General features: G+C 28.4%; 1 protein-coding gene across 4 annotated transcripts; it reads left to right on the forward strand.

The window, feature by feature from the left end:
- The first annotated feature begins 33 nt into the window (after window positions 1–33).
- Cpes (Ceramide phosphoethanolamine synthase) lies at window positions 34–27,106 on the forward strand. 4 transcript variants are annotated; one of them, XM_067272622.1, is made up of 6 exons: window positions 34–441; window positions 10,727–11,045; window positions 19,311–19,844; window positions 22,044–22,166; window positions 24,237–24,317; window positions 25,884–27,106. In XM_067272622.1, exons 1-6 carry the CDS (start codon window positions 311–313, stop codon window positions 25,911–25,913), a joined length of 1,218 nt encoding a protein of 405 aa, XP_067128723.1. In that variant the 5' UTR covers window positions 34–310; the 3' UTR covers window positions 25,914–27,106. The 4 variants fall into 4 exon arrangements, with proteins under 4 accessions (XP_067128723.1, XP_067128725.1, XP_067128726.1 ...); XM_067272624.1 differs by lacking the exon at window positions 34–441 and adding an exon at window positions 1,726–1,884; XM_067272625.1 differs by lacking the exon at window positions 34–441 and adding an exon at window positions 1,755–1,880.
- Window positions 27,107–27,552: the final 446 nt, after the last annotated feature.

Genomic DNA, 27,552 nt, shown 5'->3' on the forward strand with positions numbered 1-27,552 from the left:
TTTTTCGGGGACTGACGTGGGTTTGCGCTATTCACATCGTCGACGGTGCTGTGGATGAACAGAGCCAATTAGATTGGGTTAGAAATTGTATGTTTTGTTGTATTCCTTAAAGAAGGAAGAAAGTGATAAAAGGCAGATGTTTGTAGGTTTGAAATGAAGGCAGTCACTGATTTTGTGAAGATGAACCTTTGTGAGGTGGTTGTTGGAGAGGATGCGATTCCTGGTGGTGTCGAATTTTGAACACTCGTTGAGGCGATGTGTGGTTGTGTCTATTTTGTTGGGGCAATAATTACAAAGGTTGGTGTCGCACATGTTGCGAGTGTGCGGAAAGTGGTTCGTAAGCAAGGAATTTGTTCTTGCTCGGTTGATGCGGCGGTCGTTGATGTCAAGAACGGAGATGTCTGAAGGGTTGAAGAACCACGGGTACAGGTTGTTGTTGGGGTAGGTGTTCCAGGTGTTGTTCATATGTTTCACGTTGTCGGACTTGATGAGATTGTTGAGGTATTCGGGGGGTGTGATATGGGAGAAACATCGCTCGTTGGCAATGCCATCTGCTGTGGACAAATAAAACTAACAATTAAGTATAGCTTATTATTATTTTTAAATACAGTAGAATGACATCTTTCAATACGTATTATCTTGCATTTAATTTAGAAACTGTTAACATTTAAATTTCAGAATAGAATAATTCTAATTCTGACTTCTGTATCTATTACTGAGAGACCGAACATCTTCCCTCTTTCCTGTTAGGTTCAATAGGTGTAATTCGACTTCGAACTCGCTCCGTTAGAGGGCGAGAGGTCTTCGCTGTTGATTCGTATATTTTTTGCTTGTTTTACACGCATTTTTAAATATATATTTTTAGCTAAATTTTCGTTTTTTCGAAATAAATTTAATTAATTTATACTACAATTAGCTATTATTGTCAATTATATACACTATAATTGACCAACAGATTTTCGGTTTTTCTCTAACCAAAACCCGCTTTTTACATTACAAAAATTTGCGTTCGATATCTGTGCAATCCATACCTTGTATGACGTGTGAACACTGAATATGTAAAATGTTTTAGGTATTTATTGATTAAATACCTCGTTTTATGTATATGAAGTGATATCCTGTTTCAATGAAGTTGCGATATATATAGGACCTTCGAAAGCATGGTATGGAGTCGGGGGTAGAGCTGGTCCCTTTTACTCCTTAACGGGTTATTTTTTACTGGAAAAAATGAGATAAATAGATGGCTTCTTCACTAATAAATGGCATTTTATTTTTTTTAGATGCTTAGGAGTTAAAATTAAATTTTCTTCGGGAAAAATCCCTCCCCCCGATTCCTCCTTTCGACGGGCCCTGTATATATATATATTTTTATATGGTAAATACATCAGCGATTAATTGTATATATTAATATTTAATATATATATATATATATAAAATTATTGCATTTAGCGTATCACAACATACAAGTGGCAACAGGAAATACCATTTCCTAAAAACGGATAAGTTGTATCTGACAGCCTTTCTGAGAGTATCTGCAATCGGACAATTTAATATTTAAAACACCCGGTTGGCGTTTAAATACTTGTGTAAAGAAGGCGGTGAAAACACGTTAATAAATTAATAATAGGAAATTCCGATACCGGCGACGAAAAAAATGTACAGAAGCGGAAAACAAACAAACAAAAAAAAAAAGTATTGTGACGACACAACTCCCGATCGGAAGTAAAATCTGCGCATGCCTCAACCGGTTGGTGTGTGTATACGAGTGTGTTCCTGATTCATAATCTAAGGAAGAGGAAGGAAGACGGTCTGCGCAGATTATCCTATTGATTGTATTCAATAGGAAAGTAACTTTATAGAGAGAGAATAAACACGGAAAAGTAGGTAAGTGATGCTTAATACGTAAGAAGCAACAATTATTATTATTTTTTTCGGTATTGTTTGTCTGGGATATCCGATGATAACTCGTCTTCTGTGCAGTTTGTCAAATTGTAGTGTTTAAACAAAACTGTATATTGTTTTTTATGATGCCGGTTAGTTTTTTATGAACTGTATATGATGCCGGTTGGTTTAGCCGGTCGTGTGGTAATGAAACGTGTGTCATTATTTTTTAATGAAGTTCACTTCCACATAAAAACAAGGGTAATTATTTCAAGGGCTTGCTTAATTTAAAGATTAATAGGTTTTTCTCTATGCTGAATAAGCGAAAATACATTCCGGTTTTGGTTTTAATTTGATTATTTGTTTTATTGGAACGATAAATGCGCTTGCAGTTCTTCGTACAGTTTTATAGCTTAATTAGTTAATTGTTGGATAGTTAAATTGTATAAGAGGTAAAGATAATCGGCGTTAACGAGATAGAATCTATCTTTTCAAGGCCTTCCGATAATTCTGTTTAAATTCATTATATCGGATCCAAAACACTATAGGTATTGATACAATATTATCTAAGGTGACCGAGAAGAATGTTACAAAACTACATTTAGATAATCTTTAAGATAGAAGAAAAAAAATCCTAGCGCGCATTCGTGTATAATAATGCATATTTATTCTACTTTAATAGCATATTCATGTTTCAGATGCACCATTTGTATGTGTGTGGATAATTAATAAATGCATAAAGAATTGAAATAATTGATGGAGTTTTAATAAACATTCTCCGTTGTTTGTTTAACTTTTAATCTATTTTTAATAATTTGGTCGGTGTGACGTCACTTATGTATCGCACTGACCAGCCTGTTGCTATTGGCAACGAGACAGATTCCAACAGCGGTTTCTTTAACTCAATGACCACTTACTGTAAAAAGATTTTCATGTTTTCGTTTACTTTACACACGACTGTATAAACAATATAAATAATACCGGTAAGTGTTTTAAATTAATCACTTTCTAAAATAGTAACCTCGTGATGTACCGAAGTGTTGTTGTAGTGTTAGAATACCGCTCGCATTCGTGGCACGTGTTGACGAACTGTGATGTAACACAACATACAAAACTCTTTGTCAGAACTAGTTAATTATTTAAGATAGTTAGTTATTTCCTATATTCGAACCTAACAGAATTGTTTTCACCTTTTTATAGTCTTATAAATATAAGACAATGGGAAAGTTAGCCGATTTTTACCAGTCTAATCAATTGTAACTGATAAAGGTAAGTGTAAAATATGAGAAAATTCGCCCCAGTTTTAAAAACGCAATCTGAATCCCGATGATGATCTCTAAATAGGTAGCTGGCCTCTTCTTGGCAATAATGTGTCGTAATTTATTTTATGTATTACTAAATCTGCACAATACTCTTCTTCCGTTATATCTGTACCGTAATTTAACGAGAAGAACAATTGATCGAGATGGTTTCTGACGTGTTTCCATATACAAAATTCGATAGATCTATCAGAAGTGTTTCAATCTTTATCTTATTTAATTTACACAATTGCTTTCTACTTATCGCTTAAATTAGTTTCAAACAATCGTCGATTCCGATATTTTAAGATAACCGCATTTCCACATATTTAACTTTCGTATTAATGCCACTTAAACGCCATTAAATGAACCGGAAATAGAAAGAAACTGGAATGAAACCGGAAAAAATTATGTCGATTTTTACGTTGCGCAAATGTGAAGCGCGGAGTAAAAAAAACGTGACCTGTTGAGTGTTTCTTAATTTCTTTATTGAAATTCGGTGCTTATTTAAAATACTTGACGGGATGTATGCCATGGCTACCAGCCAGTTTTAGAATATAAATTATTATCCGACGCCATTTTTTTTTCGTTTCGTACCACTTTTATCTGTATTAAATTATGGAAATTGATGTTTTAAAATATTTTACTCTTAAATATTTGTTTAATTATTTTAAAAAAATGAGTTTTACCTAGAAAACGATGCACTTAGTGACGTGTCGCAATAACAACAAATCGGTTAACGGATAAATAACAATAATAATTTCTCGAAATCGGCATTGACACACATTAAATTTCCAATCATTGTATCTACGTCAAAAGTTAAAAAAAAAATTAAGCTTCTGTACTGTTTCTATGACAACATTTAAGATAGGACTAAATGTCAAGTTTGGAATTTAAGCCTAAACATTCATTGACATTAAGCACGCTATCGTATTCACTTAACAATCCTCTCCCCGTTTTTACTTTGTTAATGAACTCAACCTTTTAAGATGATTGTTCTCGAATATATTCTATAGCATTATAATACGGTACGTGCTTAAATCTCGTTTGACCTTAGCTCGATTTTATTTTTGGAAGCAAACAAAAATTCTTTTTATTCCGTTGACTGAAAAATGGGAGTCGACTGTTTCTCTCGATATTTTTGAAAGAGATGCTCGTTAATTCGAGAAATGGAAACTAAAGCGATAAATTGAAACTTTGCGTGTTTACTTCCTATTGTAAACAAAGCTTTTTTTCCTATTTCGAGAGAATAATCTCCTTTCTAACGAGTCGAAATTCTAGGAAGGGATTGAACATTTCCCCCCACATACGTAAGCTTTAAAATCGGCGTTAATAACTCTGTAAAAGTCTCTATAAATTTAGTTTATTACGGTAAAATATTCGAAAATTTATAGATAATATCTGTAAATATTGTATTAGATTAGATACGGGAAGAACTCGCATTCTTTACATTAACATAAATTTATAAAATATGATTTTTATAATTGAAATTTTACTACTTTGTGTAATTTTTTCAGTTAATTTCTATCGGTAGAATTTTAATTCTGACGTACAAAAATGCAGTTAAAGTCGTGTTTAAATATTTTTTTTTTTTAAAAAGAAAGCGAATAATCGTTATTTTACATTATTTTGTTACGTTTTTAAAAAGAAAAACGACGAATTAACGTCTCGTAGGTGAGTCTCGACAGACAATCGGTATCTAATCTGTTATTTGATTTTAAAAATAAATAAATAAACTGTGTGGAAAATTCCAAAGAAAATGAGACCGAGATAGTTAAGAAATAATTATATTAAAAGCACTTATCTATATATAAGTCGAAGTATTGTAGCCGTGTAAATAATTCCAGTACTGTGTAAGTTACAGTATGTCAACAAGAGAAAAGAGGATTTTCGCAATAATATAACTTTAATTAGTTAAATAAGCATAATCGGTTGAGTAAGTTGCGGTTCCAGTTTCTAATTTTCATTCGTAAGTCCTTTCCTGTTCTCTTTATAATTACATACAGTAATAATTTGAGTGTGTTTATAAATTCTAAACAAATATCGAATACAGTATATAAAAATGATAAACAAGCGCGTTATTTAGTTAAATGTTTCCAATAATATGATCTGCAAAAGTAAATTATATATAATTTTAAATTACAGTACTTGTTTGCCCGTACACAATGAAAAGCAAACAATGGTGTTTTCGCGTGATACCTATCAAAGTAACTAACGCCATATTGATAAATTAGATAAAAAAAATTGTTTTATATTTAACAGGTGCTATTTAATAATAAAGAAAATGACAATTGAATGATTCTACGTATTATTTTTCCATTAAAAAATCAAGTTCGATAAATCAATATCGAGTAAAAATGTCGAATACGTTAATTTTTCTGCGGGTCGTACTATTAAGTTATCGATATTAACATCAAAATTTGAATAGACGAACGCTCTTACAGAACAAATGCAATATTATAAATGAAGATTTTTCAATCAATTGTATGTCAAGCGGCGATTTACACGACGATAAAATGTGACGATTTGTACTTACGCCGCGTTACGCATTCTATCGTTAACAATAGACGTTGTCAAATATAAAATCAATTCATTTCAATTAATCCTACCGTTATATATTATATCATTGTATTGTATATGTCATGTTACACCGGAAAAAAAACAGAAAATGTTTGTTTTTCTTGTTCTATATTCGTTTCTATTACTGTTTTATATGAGATAAAAAAAATTACTGAATTTTTGTTACGCTGTTATTATTACGACGGATTTAAATATCCATTTAATTATATTTTGCCAGGTTATTTGCGATTGATACCGTTTTTAGAAAATCATTGTAATTTATGTAGTGCATATTAAGCATCTTTGACGATATTTCTAATACGACAGTTCATCGATAAAGTACTATTCAGTCTGCGATCTCACACTGATGAACAACCATAACTATCCCCCCCTTTTTTTAACCTAAAAACAGGCATTCCGCGTAGAAAACTTAATTATCTTCGTTACAAAGAAATATGGGGGATAATCTACAGACTGTGTAATTCTGGACACTACCGTTTATCCTTTTTCTCCCATTTTTTTAATGGAAAAAACACGCCACCAGGAAGCAACTCTTTAACATCTAATTCACAATTACACCGTCTACAACATATTAATCACCTTCAATTGACAATTCGTGTAAGTTGTAAAAGATTAATAATGCGTAAACGGAAGAATTCTCGATATTATAATTGAAACATTTGAAAGGAAATAAGGTTTTATTCATCGGGCTGGCGAGTAAAACTAGTTTAAATGTAGATACTACTCGTGTGTTTGTAGCCTGTAATTGTTTTATTAATATTTCGATTGTAATTTTTTAAATGCCAATGAAGTGCCGCAAAATAAACGATTATCGTTATTTTAATCGATTTGGGAATTATATTACTATTATTATGTATTAAATATATAATGAGCCGAATCACAATTGTTTGTTTTGCTAATTTTTTTTTATCAGCCGAACTAAAAATAACTCGATGATCAATGATGATCGATACAGATTGCGCAAATGTTCGCAATTCGTAATCCATTCATCGATTATCGAATCAAATAAAAATATAGGCTATATTACCGCAGTTGTAGGCATAAACTATACCGCAGATAAATGAATTAAGGTAATTTATATATTGCTATTGAAATTATCAGACCAAAAATTCAAGTTCGTTCTTTCAATGTGATTAACTGTCACTATTAAAAGGTAATGCTAAATCGTGGTTTTTCGTTTTAAAGACGGATGCTATTTAAATATAATTCCATCGCGATATTTATAAAATACCATCGATTATTTTCTGTCAAAAAAAATGATCGTGTTCTGTTTAAAATAATACGTGTATATTTTTATTATTATAAGGCAGATTCTCTTTCTAATAATGGTTACCGCTTTCGTTATATCGAAGTTTTTTAATGTGTATTCTTTACCGGTATTGATGTCTCGTTATCTAACTTTCCGGTGACGTCAACTGTTATCGCGGATAACACGCACTACTTTAAAGTTGTTTCTGTCGAAAGATGCAATTGCCACAGCGATGAGTCATCCGTAAAACGTAGACTAATTAAGATATATATATGGGGAATTTTGACATCAAAAGTTTTCACCACTTCGGGAGTAAATTACATTATCAGTTGTAATCGCAAATTGTTATTTTTATTCAGACGTTTCCGTGAATTAACTTTTAATCATCCGCAGATCTTTAATTTTTATAGCTTTTACCCAAGTTTCTAAAACAATCCTGGAAGAAAAAATGTTCAAGGATTGTTTTCTCTAGGCAGGTGCAACTTGGCGTGTGGAAAATTCTTGATTTATATTTTATTTCCGGAAATTTATGGCCCGATTTTATTTGTTTTTAAAGCTAAACTAACAGCAATTTAAAAGGCAAAATAAGTGCCGTTGCGGTATAAGATAAATCGAGGCGAAAATTGTACTTTGATCGGAAAAAAACGTGCGTTACTCTGTACACTTAGACAATTAAACATATAGAATAGTTAACGAATTACAATGAGCGATGGATAATAAATGTACAGTGTCTTAATTTCGCATTAAAAGATCGATGTATTGTACGAAATATAATAAGCGTGGTATAATTTACACGGTATTAAAAATTAGTGAGTAACAAATCTGTTATTGAGATCGTTACGATGAAAAAAAAATGAAGGTCAGTTTCGCTGCTACGTTGATCATTTCTCAACTTTATTCGTTCGATATTAGTTAACGAGTTTGAGGTTTCTGGGCCATAACGATACAGTCTAATTTCTTTCAGTTAATGCTTTAATACCTGTTAGATTCACGTAATACACGAAATACTTTTACTATAATTCGGAAGAATATAATGAAATCGTACAGGGATAGAAAGTAAGTGAGAATTTTCCTACCGATTAATATTCGCTTACCTTCCGCAGAATATTATTATTATTATTTTAGGTTATATAAATTGCAAAACATTAATTTTGAATTGTCATAGTTATAAAGCATTCGGTTGTTTAACCGTATTGACTACGTGTTACTGTGTATTAAGTGTCAAACGCTGTTTGACATTTGATTGTCTTGGAAACCGAATCTCCCTCGACAGACGGATACAAGAGTAAAAACGAAGTTGAAGTGAAAGTAAATGTGTGTTTTTTTTCATTGGAAACACTACAAAGATTTCCTTCATACTGTGCCAAAATGTATATTAACAACAAATCAACGACCCTGTGATGCGAAAATGCAAGAATATATGACGTCACGAGACGAGATGCATAAGCAAAAGACCTTGACAAACCGCATCTGGCATAAAACACGAATTGCTGTCACCCTGCCAAATATTTGACCTTGTTGCTTATACTTCCTTTTTTAATATTTTTATTTTATTCATTTTTTTTTCTCCTTTTATTTATTTTTAGATGTTTTAAATGGACTTTTAAAGCCTTTACTTTCCAAATTTAAAGCGTTCTTTTTTGCTTATTTTATTAAAAAAAAAAAAAAAAACTTGCTCCCTTAAATTTTACACAATTAGGTAATGCCTAAACTGTAATTGCATTTAATTTTTAAAAAGAAATGGGTTAACAAATGCTCCATTTTCTAAATAATTTATGTTGTTCTTTCTTATATTAATATATGTGTAAAAAATTTGATAAACTTTAAATGGGACTTTGGTTTTATAGCTTGAAAATAAAGTCGAATGATTGCAATACGATAATCTTTCAGTATTAATTAAAAACTGAGTTTTAATGCTACAAAAAGGTAAAGTTTGAATTAATCAGTTAAAGGTGTTTACAGCTTTTATGCTTAATGACATTTGTGCAGAAGGTATTTCGAGGATAATATACATACTGGACAATGATTTGAAAGCTAATTAGACTTTTCATTTAAAGATAAATATTGTTTTGTTGATTATATGTGCTGATAGCTAAATAAGCTTTTGTAATATTTTAATGTGTGATATTTGATAGCTTAATTGAAAATAATGATAGCATTTAGTATCGTATTTAAAATAAAATTTGTTTTAACACTAAATTGTCATAATAAGCTTACCTAAAGTATTTCAACTTTAGCATGTTTACAATTATATGAATAAATAGTAAAAGATTTTCTAATATATTTATTAAAAACTTAATTCATCTGTTACAATTAGATTTTTAGTTTAAAGAAAGAAAAATATAATAATCATTGGTTTTGTATGTATATGACGAGATAGTGGGCTATTATGACGATACTAGGGAGCTTCGACCTCTGACCGCTTTTGTAGTCCAACTCTGTTTGTTTCTAATATAGATTATTTATAAAAAAAATTTCAATAATATATATACCTTCGTGTGTCTAATTCCAAGTGAGGATTATGTAACGTAAGCAAAGTACAGATTTGTTTCGAAATGCACTTCCACAATAGATTAATTGGAAAAAACGGTTTATTCGTATCACATAAAAACTTACCTTTTGGACTTTCTCCATCAAAATCAAACATAGAACTCTCGGATTCCAAAACAAAAAAAATCATTATTTTTTTGAATATCTCGTAAAAAAACATTCTAATTCCGTGGTTCGCTTTGCTCGCGTGCCCTAAAGGGCTTGGCCCACTCGTTTCCAACATAGAATATTCGTAACAAAACTTTTGTGACGATTCGACCTACCATTAGGGACCGACTCCCATTCGCTTTGCTCCTCCTTGCTTTACTCCCTTTGCTGTACTGTACCTCCTATGGGATGGATGCCCAACCCTCTTACTCTCGCACATCGTCTTGCTTCGATTCCTCACCCGTGAGTACCCCGCGGGTGAGGAAGCGAAGCAACTTTGCCCATCTCAAAAATAGAACAAGTTCAAAATACAAAAATATATAACGGCTAACCAAAACGTAACTAACAGCACAATATCATTTCTAAATATCAACAAATTAATAAAAATGCCTAATAATTTGCCCATCTCTTTGCTCGCTTGTTGGAAACATTTGTGACAATTCGTCGATTCCTAATACCACGGTTTCTATTGTTTTTCTTTTTGTGAAGGAAAAAGTATTGTGACAATTTTAAGCTAAATATTTTATATATTATATTGTATAGTTTTGATAATAAATTAAGTTACGTATATATATATTAATATTACAATTTTTGTATTAAAAACACTTTTTCTAAATATTAAATAAACTTAATGCAACAAACGTACCGGATTATAGGAGCCGAGTTATTTAAGGATAAAATGTTTTACGAGACCTTTCGTCTCGTACGAATTAGGAAATACGAAGCCCAGACGAAAGGTCCGGAGAAACACTTTATCCTTAAATACCTCGGCTCCTATAATCCTGCAAGTATTAGGTGTTTGTTAAATTTAATCTTATTATATGCTAACTTTAAAAAAAAATTGAAAATAATTTATTTTTAAGCAATAGAAATTTCTAAAATAAATAAATAATATTTGTTTTTATGTTTTATTCCATAAAAATGAGAAAATAATTGCAGGAATTAAAGTTATAGTTTATATTAGAAAATGTACTTAATAAATTTGAATGATAATTGAATGTGTTTTTGGATATACTTGTAGATGTATGTCATTCGGACTAAGAAGCAGTGAAAAATTGCAGAAGGAAGCTGCAGAAAAATTCCGCAACGCGATGGCTGCCATACTGGAGTATAGGGCAACGGTAGTGGTTTCGTTACTACTACTGATGTACTTTTTGTGGATGGACATAACGTTGTATTATCAAATTCAGAGCATGCACCCGGTAGGGTCCGTAACGTCTAAGCCGTCCATGGAAAGCCACGCATTATTTTCGCCATTTTCCGGTCTCTCTGTTAAAATGATGATGATGGATCAAGTGAATAACTACATTCATACTCCTTTGGCACAAATTTTTAATCAGGTTAGAGATAAATTCTATATTATATAGATTTAAACATAGTAATTAATAAGTAGTTTCTCTTAAATTTGATTCCTTTATTTATACTGTTAAATTTTGAAAAAATAAGAAATTCAAAAACAATGATACAAGTGGTTTCTGAAAGCATTTATATTTTATGTACAATTATTTTTGAATTAATCTTGGACTCAGTTTCTAAACAAATTATCATCATGCTTATATATTGATACTTTGCTGATGCAATAACCAGTTACTAAAAATAATACTTCATGAATCACCATTGATTTATTATGCTTATTTCAAATGCAGACATATAACTGTTTAAGTTTTCAATACGAGAATTTATGCTTCATACCGAAAACAAATATTTATTTATTGAATTATTACTAAATTGAAAATCTAAAAAAACATTCTGTTTGAAAGAGACCAAAGACTGCTTCTTAACGCAATCAAACTTATTTAATTTTCAAAGTAGTTTTTATAATTTCCTTGCCGGATATTAGTTATATGTGTAAGGCTTATTTACCCAGTTTGAGTAGTTGAATTTAGTTCCCAATTTATTAAATGAACCAAAATTAACATGTTTAAATAAAATTGATTTTGTTTCTTCTGTAACCTTCTGTTTAAAATGTGTTGTGTTCAGTACAGTAAATTTTATGCCAAAATTCCAACTAACACAATTTATTTACTTTTTTTAATTTATATATATAAAATTTATTTGGAAAATTGAATTAGTAAGAGAAGAAATAAAGAACAAATGTCACATTAATGACATTATTCATTATACATTCGTTCTTTATTTCTTCTCTTAATAATTCGGCAGATCAAAATTACCAAAGAAATTTTCTTAAGAATAAATAAGTTCGTGCAAGCTAAAATAATTCAATATTTATTTTGCTTTTATTATTTTTAATTTTTAGTTTGAAATCAAATAAATAAAAATTACTTTCAGACTATCTTTAATTTTATTTTTAAAGTGAATAATGGTTCCTTTTTAAACGGTGTTCCGGAATACAAACTTTTGACGACCGACCTTTCCTCGTAGGTACTTGGCCGTCAAAGTTAAAACTTTCCTTAAACACACAAGAAATATCTAATTAAAAACGAGTTTAAAAATCGGAACCGGCGATGCCACGGACGTCGTCTTTCCTTCCGTCCTCACCGTTCGGGGACGGTAGAGCGTTATATTCTACTAGAAATAGGTGCCGGCATATATAGATTTTTAGCCGTACCCGGCGACGAATTGTTGCAAAACAATTTCGGTTATATGAAATTTGTGTGAAAACGTGGTTCTATTGCGTAACATATATTTTTTTTCAATCTCCTAGCCTCAATGTTTTAATGTATTTATCTTATAAATATGGAAATTACAAATATTGGAGTGTTTTGTAGAATGTAAACTTCAAAAATAGGTATCATCTTCTGTATATAGTAATTCAGAAATAAATATTTTCCATAGTATTATCTTCAAATAATTTGATATAATTTCTAAATTCAACTATGTTTCAAAATAATTTTTCTTGAACAGATAAAACATAATGAATGCTTTATAAATTGATTTCTTGCAAAACAATTGAAATTGTTCAGCAAGAAATCAATTCTTTAACTATCCAGCAGAATACACACGAAAGAAATTTCATAGATAAATGAAATTTTAAATATATTTAAGCAGAAATAAACTGTTCGTATAGAATATATACTAGTAATTAAAATTATACTCTCTAAAAGTTGAGAAATGAACTTGAATTAGATGAAGCTAATCACTAAAATAATACTATATCAATTAAATCTACAACTTTTATCCTAATAACATTCCAAAAATTCTTCCCTTTGTTGTAAGCAAACTAAAAACTTGTTAACAACTCAAATAACTCATCATATTTACATTTTTAGGATATGTAACGTATAAAATATATATATTTTCATTTATAAAAGTAAGGAGAAATTTTTTAAAATCAATACAATTTGTAAAATTCTACAAAAAATATTTTTCAAGTTTTTAAAAAGTTTATCAAAGTATATTTACTTTTTGTTATTTTTAACATGTAGGCTATTTCAATAAATTTAAAAAAAAATCTGATTAATAATTTACACTGAAATAATAATCTTATTACACTTTATCATTATTACACAGGTTGATACAGAAATGCACATCATGAAAAATATGAATGATAATTTTGATAAGAGAGATAATTTATATCAATAAAAGATAATTACAGAATTACTAAAAGCAATTACATTTGTTTTAAATTTGAAAAACTGTTTTCGCAAAATTTTATTTATTTATACTAACATACGGTCGACTCCGCATAAGTCGACACCCGGATAACTCGTCGCCGTAGGTTAATTGGTCGGCTTTCTGCGGTTCCGGCCGACTTACGTAGGCAATAATGTTATTAACCTTAAAAAACTCGGTTTACTTGACGTCGTTTAACTCGTCACCACTGGATAAATCGACGCTACTTTTTCTGTTTCGCACTTTTTAGAATTCCGATAAGTCGACTCCCCTTCCGAAAAAATGAGTTCACACTGTACAACAAGCCGTGTGGTGTGAACTCATTTTTCGGGGGGTGGGGAGTTGACTTATTGGAATTCTAAAAAGTGCAAAACAGAAAAAGTGCGTTGATTTTATCCAGTGGTGACGAGTTAAAAAACTCTGTTTACTCGACATCGTTTAAGGTTAACAACATTAATGCCTACGTAAGTCGGCCGGGACCACAAAAAATTCACTACGTAACCGACGAGTGACGAGTTATCCGGGTGTCGACTTATGCGGAGTTGACCGTATTAACATTCAATATTGTATCACTGGATTTGAATTATTGTAAAAATTTTTTACTTGTGTATTTTTTATTTTTTGTATTATATTTTAAATGAATATTTTCAAACAAAAATTTTATCGGGCTCGCAAATATCTCGTCCCAAAAATTTGTATACGATGCGATAATGCTTACAAAAATTGTAAATTTAATTAGATCACGATTAAATACTTGTTCGTTTAACTACATCCAATTCGAGTTTATTTCTTGATTTTATTTTTTTTTTGTGTTTTTAAATCATTTAAGTAATAAATAATATTTGAAATAACTTTTTAATCAAATGTTAAAAAATAAATAGGCTCTATCTTAGAAGTTATAGCTAGATAACTCTGGGTATGGTATGGTGTAATTTGCATTTTAATGACTGCTGGATTTTTCTTCAGAGTTTGTCTTCGTGACTACATTATGTTCATTGATTTTATATGTCTGTGATATGACAATACTTTGAAAATGAAGCAAATTCCAGAGATAATCGAATATTAATATTTATGTAAAAATTAAAAATAAGAAATAAAATTTAATTTTTAATTTTTACGAATTTTCTGAATTTCAATTATTTTAAGTTTCTATGAAAACAAATTTTTCTGATTTAAAATGCATGCAATGATTAAGGTCTGGATTTTTGGGTGCCGCACCTGCTCTGTTTTTGAAAAGGGCAGAGTGTAAAGAGACAAACTATGTCGGTTTTAGTGCAGTAGGCCCACTCTCTGCCAAATTGCTTAGCATCCAAATGCATCCAAAATGCAAACCTGCCCCCAAAACAGTGACTAGCACCCAAACTATATATTTTGCATCCAACTTCCCCCTTTTTTGCATTTTCAAAGAATATGTTGACAATTATTTGTTTTGGTGGTTTTTATTCACTTGGGAAAAAAACAAATTTGTTAAACCGGACCATGCATACCGAGGAGAAAAAATAAGATAATTAGCTTACTCTCTTCTTTTGTTGAGAAAAATAGGGTAAAGCGGAATTTTCTGGACTAAAGAACTAAGCCTTAGGGTTGTTGTAAGAATGTAACAGATTCATTGAAAATCTGCAACACGTGTTTTCTTTTCTAAGAAAAGAACAATTTAGAATATTCTGTATTGAGATCACTGTCATGGTGATATCATGTAAGGAACGTGATTTGTCGATTTGAATTGGTAACCGATGCCCCCGAAGAGAGATTGTCGAGAAACGCGATCGGTTAAAGTTTGAATTAGTAGCACGTACGTCTCGAGGAAGAGTCCGTCGGTGGCCACATCACGCGACGTGGCGGACCCGAAATGGAGCCACGACTAGCATAGTTGCCGATCGGTCGGCCGATAGCCGTCGACGACTATATAGTGGAATGTTGTAAGTCGGGCACTTGATGTACTGGACGGTTTTGCCCCGGACGAACTCGGATCTAGTTTATCAAAAAATCCCAATTTGAAAAATATTTTGGATTGCACTGAACTAGAATTTGAAGTAAAAATGAAACATGCCTCGTTAGTCTCAGTTGACGTAGAAAAATCTTTATATAAGGAATAATACATTCTATCCTCCAAACGAAAAAACTTCACTTTTAAGAATATTGAAATGGTTACTGTTGTAAATTACAATGCTCAGCTTTATGTCTAAATTGCAATAAGCAATTATGTAATTTGTAAATGTAACACTTGTTGTTGGTTTTTGTCTTAATAATACATTTAAAAGCACCCAAAATGGGGAAAAATGCACCCGAACGATCACCGAATCCATTCTAAAAATGCACCTAAAAATCCAGACCTTAGTGATGATTATCAGTTATAAAAAAATTCACTACAATTACTTTATGATGTTTGCTGTCTACAATACAATAATAATAATTTATTTAATTTGGATGTAATCAGACTGATGTTTTAAAGACATCACTTTCATCTGAATGTCATAAAGATAAAATGGAAAATCTTAGATTTATAGAAAAAATAGTGTTTTATTTCATTAAGAAATAACAATACTAATGTAATATTCATAATTATGGTAATTTAATTAAAATGTTTATCTTAACTACTTAATGATAAATAGATTTAGGAAAATATGAATAACTTTAAGTAGATACTATATTAATATGAATTGAATTATTTATTTATAGATTTATATGAAAAATTAATAAACATAAACAAAATTATTTACATATGTTATTATATTTAAGTCATTAAATTTCATACAACTGTAATATCATGTTACAAAAATTTTGAAAATGCATATCATAATTTTGAGTAAAGGTGAAATAAACCAATTTTAAAATTAATCATTATATGTTTACTGTCATTCATGTTGTTATTTTTAAAGAAGATTGCTTACAACATATTAAGTATTCAATGTAAATTTCTTTCAAACTCTCATAATTAATCATATATACTTTAGTAGGAATTTCATACATAATACAACTTCCTTAGAACTGAGTATGCTTGAGTAATTATCTTCAGGAGAAGAACAATTAGAAAATTAAAAAAAGTTATTTCGGCCACCTAATAATGCTTTTTCGCCAACCTTATCACGACGAATTTTGTATACTATAACAACCTTCTTTTATTCTTTTTAAGTACTTTTAACAAAATGCGTTTTGAACTCATATTGTCCCTCTTCGGTTGTTTTACAGTTGGTAAAATATTAAAATTTGATGTACGTACCGGATTATTAAATACACATTTGCTATCCAAATCTTTCGGTAGCAAATGTGTATTTAATAATCCGACACGTACACCAAATGCAAGTGTTACAAATGGGGATTTATTTGTACCTTTGTTTTGTACAGTTTAATATTTTACCAACTGTAAAACAACCGAAGAGGGATGATATGAGTCCGAAATGAATTTTGTTAAAGGTACTTAAGAAGAATAAAAGAAAGATTGTTATCGCAATGACTTTTGTATATTATAAGTTTGGAGAAAAAGCACTATTAGGTGGCTGAAATAACAATTTTAGTACAAGTCCAAACAAGAAGCTAAATAAAGGAGAATTAGAAAATTATTTTCTTGGTGTGATCTGCTGCTGTCTTTCTAATAAAAATTAGAATTGCAAACTTGACATCTTATATTGGGCTAATATATATCATCTTTCTTTTTTTATCATTACAATTTTTAGTTATATTGAATTCTTGAATATTTCATTACATCTAATATTAATAATCTGATCTGTTTTCAAATATTACTGTATTTTATGGCATACGAGGTGTACGTACCTCCTTTTACCACAGAATATTTAGAAAAAGAATATTATAGTTTTTGTATATTTATGCTCTGCCGACACTTTGAGACCATTCTGCTCCAAATTTTTATACTGTATTCTGGTTTAAAAAATAAAATTAGAAAGCACACATTTTTATTTATCAAGGATAAAGAGGATTTTAAAAGAAGTCCTTTATAATTAAAACATTCAACATGATTACACGTGAAAGTTGCTTAGCTACAGCAAATAATAACAAATATATCATCAAGCTTGAAGTAACAACAATCAAATTAAATCATAATATTTAATAAGATAATATAACATATTTTTTAATAGAAAACAAGATTTTAAATTTAGAAAAATTAATGTATAAAAATGTTCATAAATCAATAAAATATATGGAGTTAGAAATGTTAATGCGTGCCATTTTATATACAAGAAAGTAATACAAAATATAAATAACATTCTAATATTGATTTTAATTTATTTTTGAGATTATATAACATGAATAATATCATACTATTTAGAAAGGTCAAAAAGAATTTAAAATATCTTGATATTTTAAATTCTTTTTCCCCTTTCTAAATAGTACATTCGGAGAAATGAAATTCAGAATTCTTGAATTCAGAGAAACAAAACATCAAATATTATTTAATGTTTTTTAAAAGATTAAATGCAATTTCTTAAAAATAATTTAATAATCCTTTTTTTCAGACATATCACAATTGATATTTGGTCAACTGTAGAACAGTATTTAGAAATACCTAAGAATAGAAAAATGTGTGTTGATTATATAGGCAGTCGTTGGCTTTTCGACACTAGACTTTTACACAACTTGCCCTTTCGTACTCCTAAATTGCTTTTCGTACATTTTCACATTCTGCCTTTTTTCATTTTGGTAAAATCTAAAAATCATTTGTGAAAATTAACTTTTATTAGCAAGGTTGTGGCTGACGTTTTGAATGCGAAAACGTCGAGCACGATTCCCCCGGCGTTCCAAACGCCATCGTCAACTTCTAGGCTTACGGAAAAACGGCGCCGAACGTCAGACGTACACGTTTTTGCGTCGAAAACGTCGGCCGCAACCTCTCTATCGACTGTTTTCTCTTTATATAAAACATTAAAATCTTAGATTGATATTTTGTAATATTCATTACAGAAAACTAAAATTTTCTTATCCCTTAAAAAAAGATTTTCTAATTTTTCTTTTTAATTCTCTAGGAATGGAACTTCTTTTATAACATGCTACTTGTCATTGAACTTTTGTATACATTTTTAGGAACACATTAAATATAGACAGTTTCAACTTTTAGAAATAAACATAGATGCACTAATATTTTGTTTTATAATTACCTCTATTTACAAATTCTTTGTAATATGAATATTAAATATAATATGTAATAATTTATCCTTTTTCAATTGACCGAAAAAGTCGTCGTAAATAAAAATATTAAGCAAACATTTTGTAAATTTTACCTTATCGAATTTTTTTCTAAAATTTGCAACAGCTGTTATTAACTATTGCATCTATTTTCAGCTATAAAATATGTCAAAAATAACATGTAACACTTTTAAAATTATACAACTTGTTTAAAATTTAAATTTTTTTTCTTTTTCTTACAAGATAATTGTTTAAAAGTATTAAATTAGAAAAGGACGTAATACATTGTTCAGAATATTCAATTTTATATTATCATGAAAACTTAATAAATTACTCTCAATCAAATTTCACAAACTAAAAAGTTTGTTTTAGAACTTGAAATTTATTCTAAAAGTTTATATATTTTAGTGTTTATAGCAAATCAGCTGGCTGAATATAAGCAGAAAGGATGACAACATTCCTTGTTATCTTTCTGCTTACATTCAGTCAGCTGTTGAATTTCACTTTTTAAAAACAAAGTAAACAATAAAAACCTAGATTTTTTTCCCCCCATAATAATTTTATGCTGTTAATTTAATTTGACTAGAATTGTAATTTCATAGAGATTTTAAATTTATAATTTATAATTATTCAGTAAGCTAAAAAAAAATCATCTAGAAAAAAAGATTAATTTTGGAGTAAAAGTTAAATCTACAACTCCTACATATTGAATTTATAATATACTGTAAAAATGCATAGTCAGATTTTTTAAAATTTAGTTTATAGAGGAAAAATATCCATTAATAAGATGGCAATTTTATTATATAGAAACTATTAAATTAAAAATTTGTTTTATAATATATTTTTTAATAGTGTAAAAATATTTTGATTAGTTTAAAATATTTATTTTTCAGGTTAGCCATTTCAGTGATGTATTTTACTTCATTACTCCAAATATGATTAGTTTCTTGGGTGTTTTATTTGCTCTCGCAGCCGCCAAATGTGTTTCTGCAGACAATTTGACCATGCATTATATAGCCGTCCTATTGTTCCAAATACGTACTTGGTTAGATGCCTTAGACGGTATCGTAGCGAGAGCCAGGCTCGGGGTCGTACAGCACGTGTCGTTGAGATATACGAGCGGTTACGTAGTCGACGGTTTAGCAGATGCTATTGGATTTGGTGCTTTCGTATACGGATGCTATATCTATCTCTGCAAAACTTTCAATAAATCGAAATATTATCTTCCGGTTCATAATGACGACGGAGGTATTGATAAAAATGGAATGACTCCCGTTTATTCTCCTCCAATAGTTAATCCTGGAAAAGCATTGTTTGTAGCTTGCTGTTTTGGCTTTCAGTTAGCCTTAAGTGCCTTCTGTTGGGATCATTATGTTGATGCATATCATTCGCTACTGGAAAATCGTCAAGTTTCAGAATCTGAAGCAGTATGTATTTCCTTATTTTTACACTAGTGTCTAAGTTTAAAAAAAATTGGCAAAATAATTTAATAATAATTAATTTTAATACTTGGAAAATATTATAAAACAATAAATTCCAGCACATATATGAATGCTTTTTTTTTTTCATTAACTAAAATTTTAAGAGACTTTATGGTTATAGTTTTAAATTTCATAATAGAATATACTACAAAAACAATTGCCATTTGAATATGTAAATATTTACAAAAGTAAATATAGGATTTTATTTTGCAACATTCAAAAAATGTTATCTAAACAAGATAATGTAGAATTTTAAAATTTGGGTTAACATCTATTATACAAACTGTTTTACAATATAATACACATGACAAGATTACACTTGCAAGTAAAGTGAAATTGTTTTTGTAATATTAAAATATTACCAAACTGTTTTACACATTATATTGGAATTACAACTTCAAAATGTGATTGTGAAAAAAGTAATTGCTTTTTTTCACAATTTTTAATATGAATTCTGTATAATTTCCTTAAATTTCTTAGATAGAAAATTAGTTAGATCAAACAACTAAATAAAATTAGTATTTGTTTAATTTAGTTTTATGATGATATAATCATATTAATCTTTAGTCAATGTAACAGAGCTTACAGTTGTCACATAGCACAAGACACTTGATATTGTTTTTTTTTCCTGTCAAATATTAGGTAGATATTGTTAGTTATAACTTCAAAAGTACGTCATTATCCTCACGCACAAACACTTGACATATATCTTGATTGGATTTCTAAAATTCAAATTTTAGAAATTAAATTGTTTTCTAGTATTAACATCATAATCTAAAAGTTTCCTTTTCAATTAGTTATTTGAAATTTAAAACTGAAAAGAAGAGAGAATTTTATAAAATGAATTACCGTAATTTTATCTGTATTGATATTTAATACATATAAACATACAAACCAAGGTTACATATAAAAAGCATTGATTTTGAAATTATCCTCACTAATTATATCATCACAATTTAATGTCAAGTTTCATTTAAATTCTTTCATTCAGTTAACACAATTTCTGTATGATTTATATTGAAAATAAAGTATACATATTGTTATATTATGCATCAATGATATAATAAGTATAGGCTAGTAGAGACAAAATGAATGATTAAAATTATGCTAAATTTATACTTGTCAAAGTAGAAGTGGATATTGGGTATGACGCTATGTATATCGAGACTCCCCGTATCCGTAATCCAGCTAAAATGAAAAAAACTGTAATATCGAGATTAAAGCACATTTGTGAAAAGCCAAAAGTTTCACTAATAACAGTGGGAAGTACATTCCGGTGGTATTGTTAGTGTTCTACCCCAATTGTCACAGAAATGATTTGCTTTTAAGTAAAAGCTCAAAATTGAAATGAAATAATAAACTTTCATTTCAAAAGTTATATAAAAATCATGAATAATAATAAATATAAAATGTAGTTTAGTTGTAACATTTTCATTGCTCTCTTACTGCATATTGTATATAATTCCTAATTTGAGGTACTATAGAAATTGTTGTATTACCGCTGCTTATATTTTAATTATATCATTGTGTTTGTAATGCTTATGATCATGCTAAAAACATGGATTGATAGACAAATAGTTTCTTGCATTATTTTAGTGTCATTTGGATTAATCAGGAATGAGTTAAAAGTTTTTCCTAAAGAAATAAAGGGAAACACTTCTTGACATTTGAATTGTTTTCAGGAATGCGTTAGATTAAGATAATGGGATATAGCAATGAATGCAGGATCATACAGATATTATCATCTTGTGGTTTAATATAAACAATTTTTTTTGACAATCTTAGTTATCATAAGTTGAACTGTTAACTTATTAATATTAATCAAAGATTTATTGCGTTTTGTTTTATTTCTTACTACATATATTTAATCTTTTAAAATATAATAAATTGCATAAACTTTATACTTTTGGATGTCATGTTTAAATATGTAAAATCATAATTAAGTTTTTATTTAAGAGAGAAGAATTTTCAATTAGTAATTATCATATTAAATTATTTTCATCAATTCTAATATTCAAATACCATATTATTTATTTTAGTTTTTAGAATTTGAAATGTTAATATTGTGTAATATTCTACAAAATATAAAAGGCTTATGAAGATAAAGAAGTTAAAAATTAATTATATTATTTTTTTCCTTTTCAGATAGTGCAGAATGAAATATTACGGTCTTCTGTAGTATGGGTGATTATGTGGTTTTGGAGAATATTAAATGCGCATTCTCTAATGCAAATGTTATTGTTTGCAGTGTTTATTAATAAAATATGGGTAAGAAATTTTCAAATTTTTATTTTTAATGTATTTACTTTGTTCAAGGAAATTGCTACAGAAAGCTAACAAGTACTATTTGGTAACCACTTCATTCACAATATGTACGTAAATGCTAGTTATAATATCTAAATAAATGTATTCATAGACACAAGATGATTCAAAAATTCACCATACACTTTTATCACTATACTCTTAATATTAATGTAAGTTGGTGCACAGTGATTTTTTTGATTACTCTATATAAAAATATAAGCAAGAGCAAATACTAACTTAAATGAAATTAATGCAAAATATTAGTTTGTATTGCCAGTTTTATTTTCTTCTAGATAAGTTTATCTAGAAGTGTCTGATGTCAAATTTCCACGAAAAATTGATCATTCACTGTTTTATTTATTCATTCGTAGGCTATAACTTTGATAGATTCTTGTAAGCTTAGAACTAATTTTTTAGTGTAATCTTAAAAATGAAGTTTTCCTTCCAAGAAAGCTATTTTGCTCCAGGTGAAAAGTGCTGCTAAAAAAGACAAAAAAAACAGTTTGATATTAATGCCTTTATATTTTTTTTATGGCATGTAATAAGCAAGATAACTGGATCTAAATAATTGTTTACCTAGAAACAAATCATTTGTTTTTAAGCATAATGATGTGAAAAAAATGTAATAAATTTACATTACTTTGCAATTTTTCAGATCTTTATGCTAATAATTTAGTTGGAAGAAGGAATTTTAGAAATCTAATAATTGTTCAAATGTAACTATTCTTAAAAATATAATTATAAAGCATTTAACATTACATTAATTTGATAATATTAAATGCTTTATATAAAATATATAAAATAAAAAGCAGTTATGAGCAACCTTTTTTTAAATTTGTTCTTTTTGCTTTTTTTAGAAAACACTCAAAATAAAAATGAAATTTTTTTTTGGTGATAAATATTTTAACTAAAATTCTAATGTTTAGCAATCATTACAATTACTAAAAAAATCTAAGGCTCTCTTCAGAACATTGTAATTGTATAAGCAAAATATTTAACTTTATATAATTTAAGCACTAATTATATTCAAGAATATTTAAATGTATCTCTATATTAGAAGACAAATATTGAATAGTTGAAAACATACAAAATATTCATAAAAATCACATGATACAATTTAATGTTAGTTACATTTTAATAGAACATATGCAATAAATTGATAGTTTTTTTTAATAAATGTGTGTGGGGTAAACAAATTTAATTACAAATCAATGAAATGTATCCACTGAAATTAAAGTTTTATAAGCATTAGGCTCTGATAATTTAAACAGAATTGTGATGCAAGATTCTTTATTTGAAAATGTACTTAACTGTTGAATCATTGACAATATCACTAGAAAATTATCAGTCAAAAGATAAGTAGAGTTCAGATCTGTACTCCCTTTAATTTGAACAAATTTTGTTTGTTTTTCTGTTAAATGTTCCAGCCAAAACAAAAATAAATTGTACATATATTGTATTTTCATGTTTTATATTTAAATTTATTTAAACATATTTGTTTGTCTGCAGTCCTTTGTTTGGATTAGTGAAATCAAAATGGAGAATTTATATATAATCCTGTGCAATAATTAGTTTGGATTAACAAGATTGGACTATATCGGGGGTGGGTAAGCAAGAGTTCGGCGGGAGCCGAAACGTAGGTTTTGCAAAATGCGCGGGAGCCGCAGTTCTGTACTGTCGTGGTGGATAGTATGGTAAGGCGTGCGATTTTATTATATAATATAAATATAATATAAAACAAATATTGAATTTTTTTAATAAACATATTTTCACAAAATTATAAAAATAAAATTGTAAAAATAATAATAAAAAACAGAAATTAACACTTTCGGCAAGAGCCGCATTTGCCCATGTCTGGACTATACTATTTATGTTGTTACAGTAAAAATATAGTGGTGCATTTATATTCTCCATTCAGTCAATTATTATTATATTCTTTATTATTAAATTTTATGAACTTAAAAACTCTATATTTAACATTTAATTAAAATTTATGTTCTTAAAAAATTCTGATATTTTAACATACTTTTCTAGGAATTTTTGACTTGGATTCAGTATATTGGTTTTTCAACAATCATCACTTTAACAGTGTTAACTCATTTACATTTGCATAGTGTAAGTACTCTCTTTTTTTTTGTTTATAAACTATAAATTTAAGGAAATTTATTAAGGATAAAATATTTCAATGTAAAGACCTTGAATTTCAAAAATACATCTAAATCAATAACAGGAAATAGATAAATTTAATTTAAAAGATTATTTACAAACCTTGCATATAAATTTGTTTGTTTCAGTCATTTTTCATGCATGAGTTCTTGATTAAATATATTCATTTATTGTTTATAAATTGATAGAAAAAATTTATAATAGAATAATAAATATTTTCAAATCAAATTCTACTGATCGTATGAAGTGTAAAATACACTTAAAAACACCTTTTTAATTAAACAAAAGTTTTATAAGTTTATATTGTTATTTGCCTGAAATCTTTTTGCACTAGTATTATCATTTAAACTAGTATATTATCATTATTTGCTCACTGTGCAGTATTTTAAATTGTTGGCATTTGTTACTTCAGTTATAATTAGTAATTTATTCAGCATATAATTATTATAAATTAATAGTAAATCTTAAAACATTTACAAAATGTATAACTAGAACATGCCCATTTTAATATCAATATTAAACAGGGTGGTGAAAATTCTCATCATCAGTATGGCTGATTCTACTGTATACAGGTATACCTTGAGTTACATCGCTCTCAAGTTACGTCGTTCCCGATTATACGTCGTTTGTCAAAAAAGTATATGGAAAAATAAAAATCAAGTTTAAATCAGTTTATTCGGCTTTAAATCCGTTTACCACAAACATTGAAGTCGTAATATCACTAGAAAAGCATTAAAAGCACATAAAATCATATTAAAATATGTATATTTACAGTAAATGTTAATATAATCATCATAAATCCTAGAGAATGAAACATGAAAACATCTGTGTTCCTGTGTTGTCGTCTTATTTAGCGGTCTTTAAGTGTCATTATTGGCGTTTAGTTACGACTAAGTCGAAACTACGACTTAGTCATAACTACACAAGTAAATTCGACTTACGTTGTTTTTTCACTTACGTCGCCTCTCCTGGAACCAATTACCAACGTAAGACGAGGTATACTTGTATATGTAATCTTAAACATTTAGAAAAATAATTTTAAATCTAACAAAAGTTTTTAAATCGAATTACAATGATAAGAAATTTTTGTATTGATAATGGAGAAAAAATTTAAGTATTTTTCTCTCATCTTTACTCATTTGAGATGAGAGAAAAAACTCAAGCAAAGTGCTAAGATATCTTTCAGCATCTAAATCATGCCCATCCTGGATTCAGCTGGATAGTGAGGGATAGGATCCTGATTCATTAAACTTTTAGATAATCTGAACTCAACAGTACGCCAGACTTGAAAATTCAGTTAATACTGGTTGATAATAAACAAAATCAAAATATATTTATACACACACACACACATCAAATGTTAAATGGTATCATTTTATTAATAAATATTACTAAAATTTTAACAAAAAAAAACTTGCAAACAAATATTACTTTGGATACTAACTAATTGAATTATTTGATTTTAAAGTAATAATGACTGTTTAAGAAATTATCTTTAAATATTTTTTATTTCAGATTCAAAATTACATTGGCCACGTATCCTAATTTTCCTCGTGTGTCTGGGGCCAAGAGACAATTCCGTCCAAAGACTATTTTGCGAAATCCCAAAGGCACGAGGAGAACGCATCGTCGTCGTTTGGAAAATTGCACAAAATTCAAAATGATTCATCTGCCATTTATTGTTATATAATAATTGTCATGATTAGAATTTATTGAAATAATATATTATCTGCACTCATTTTAATATAGTTTTTTTTTAACAATTTAAATAATGATAAAATCACAGTGACCAGTTTATTAATTAGAAACTTCGGTGTATTGCAAACAAAAAAAAAATTAATATATTTAAATATTGTGCCTTCTGATATTTCTGATGACCAATTGTTATTTATATATTAAATATATATATAATAGCAGAATATGCCAACAAATGTTATGTTTAGATTCATTTTATCATTTAATTAAAAGTGCCATCAATTGTTATATTGAAGAGAGGAACAAGATAGCTTTAGCTGTAATATAGACATTTAATGAATGTTTATAGAAATATTTATATAGATATATTTGTATTCTATAAATTGAATCGATATTGTGGTAAATATAGAATAATTTTTAATTATTTTTTTGATAATGCAATATATCAGTATGGTTTATTAATTTATCTGATTACCACTATCGATGTTAAAATAATAATAATAAAATTTCCAGTTGTTAAACGAATTGTACATATTATGGTATAATATATATTTTATATAAATGTTATTGATATATTTATTAATAATTGCCAAAAATTATGGTTCCTGATTTTCTAATTTACTAAACTAATAGATATATGCATATTATGTTTAACGAGTTTTTGCCAAAGAACGTAGATATTTAAATACATACCATATTAGATTCTGTTTAATCGACAGCAGGTACATTTGCAAAAAATAAGTTTAGTTGCATTTTTATATATAAAATTATGTGAAGCTACAATAATACATTAAAGTGTATGAAATCAATTCATTATCTGTTTCAAAAAGATTCCTCAAATTTTGCATTGTTGATTCTCGAGAAACTTGTGTGAATTTTGTAATATAAAAGAACAAAATATTGAAATCATTTAATGCAAGTAACTTGATGAAATGGTCTCATGTACTTTTGATGGGGGGGAAATGTTATAGATGTAAACATTTTTAAAAATTTGTATAAAATTTTTTGTTCAGATAGAAAATAAATTTTGAGATATTCTTAAATTGTGTCCTGATCTGTTTCAAACAAAATTACTGCTAAAAATAAGTGAATTACATATACTTCTAAATAGTCAAATACAACTCATTAAAGATCACTTTCTCATCAATTTATACATTATTTTCTATTTGGAGATGTTTAACTAGTAAAACTCAATTCTATATCAAATATTCTTTATATAATTGTTTGGGTCCATTCCAAAAGCATTAAGGACAAACTTAAATGGTACTTAGTTCTTTACGTGTCTATTTTAGAATATAATTAACATTAGATAAGATTTATCCTTTAAATTAGCTAATTTATGCTTTACGTGACATTATTGGTAAAAGATGCTTCAAATGACAATTACAATAAAATATTTTACAACTTAATTAGCAACAATACCCCACTTCAAAGTTGCTTATTGTTGCAAATTGCCATACACACTTATCTGGATCAAATGTCTAGACAA

This window comes from Centruroides vittatus, unplaced genomic scaffold, assembly GCF_030686945.1.
Source record: "Centruroides vittatus isolate TY-2023 unplaced genomic scaffold, ASM3068694v2 contig_452, whole genome shotgun sequence".
Classification (NCBI taxonomy): Eukaryota; Metazoa; Arthropoda; class Arachnida; order Scorpiones; family Buthidae; genus Centruroides; species Centruroides vittatus.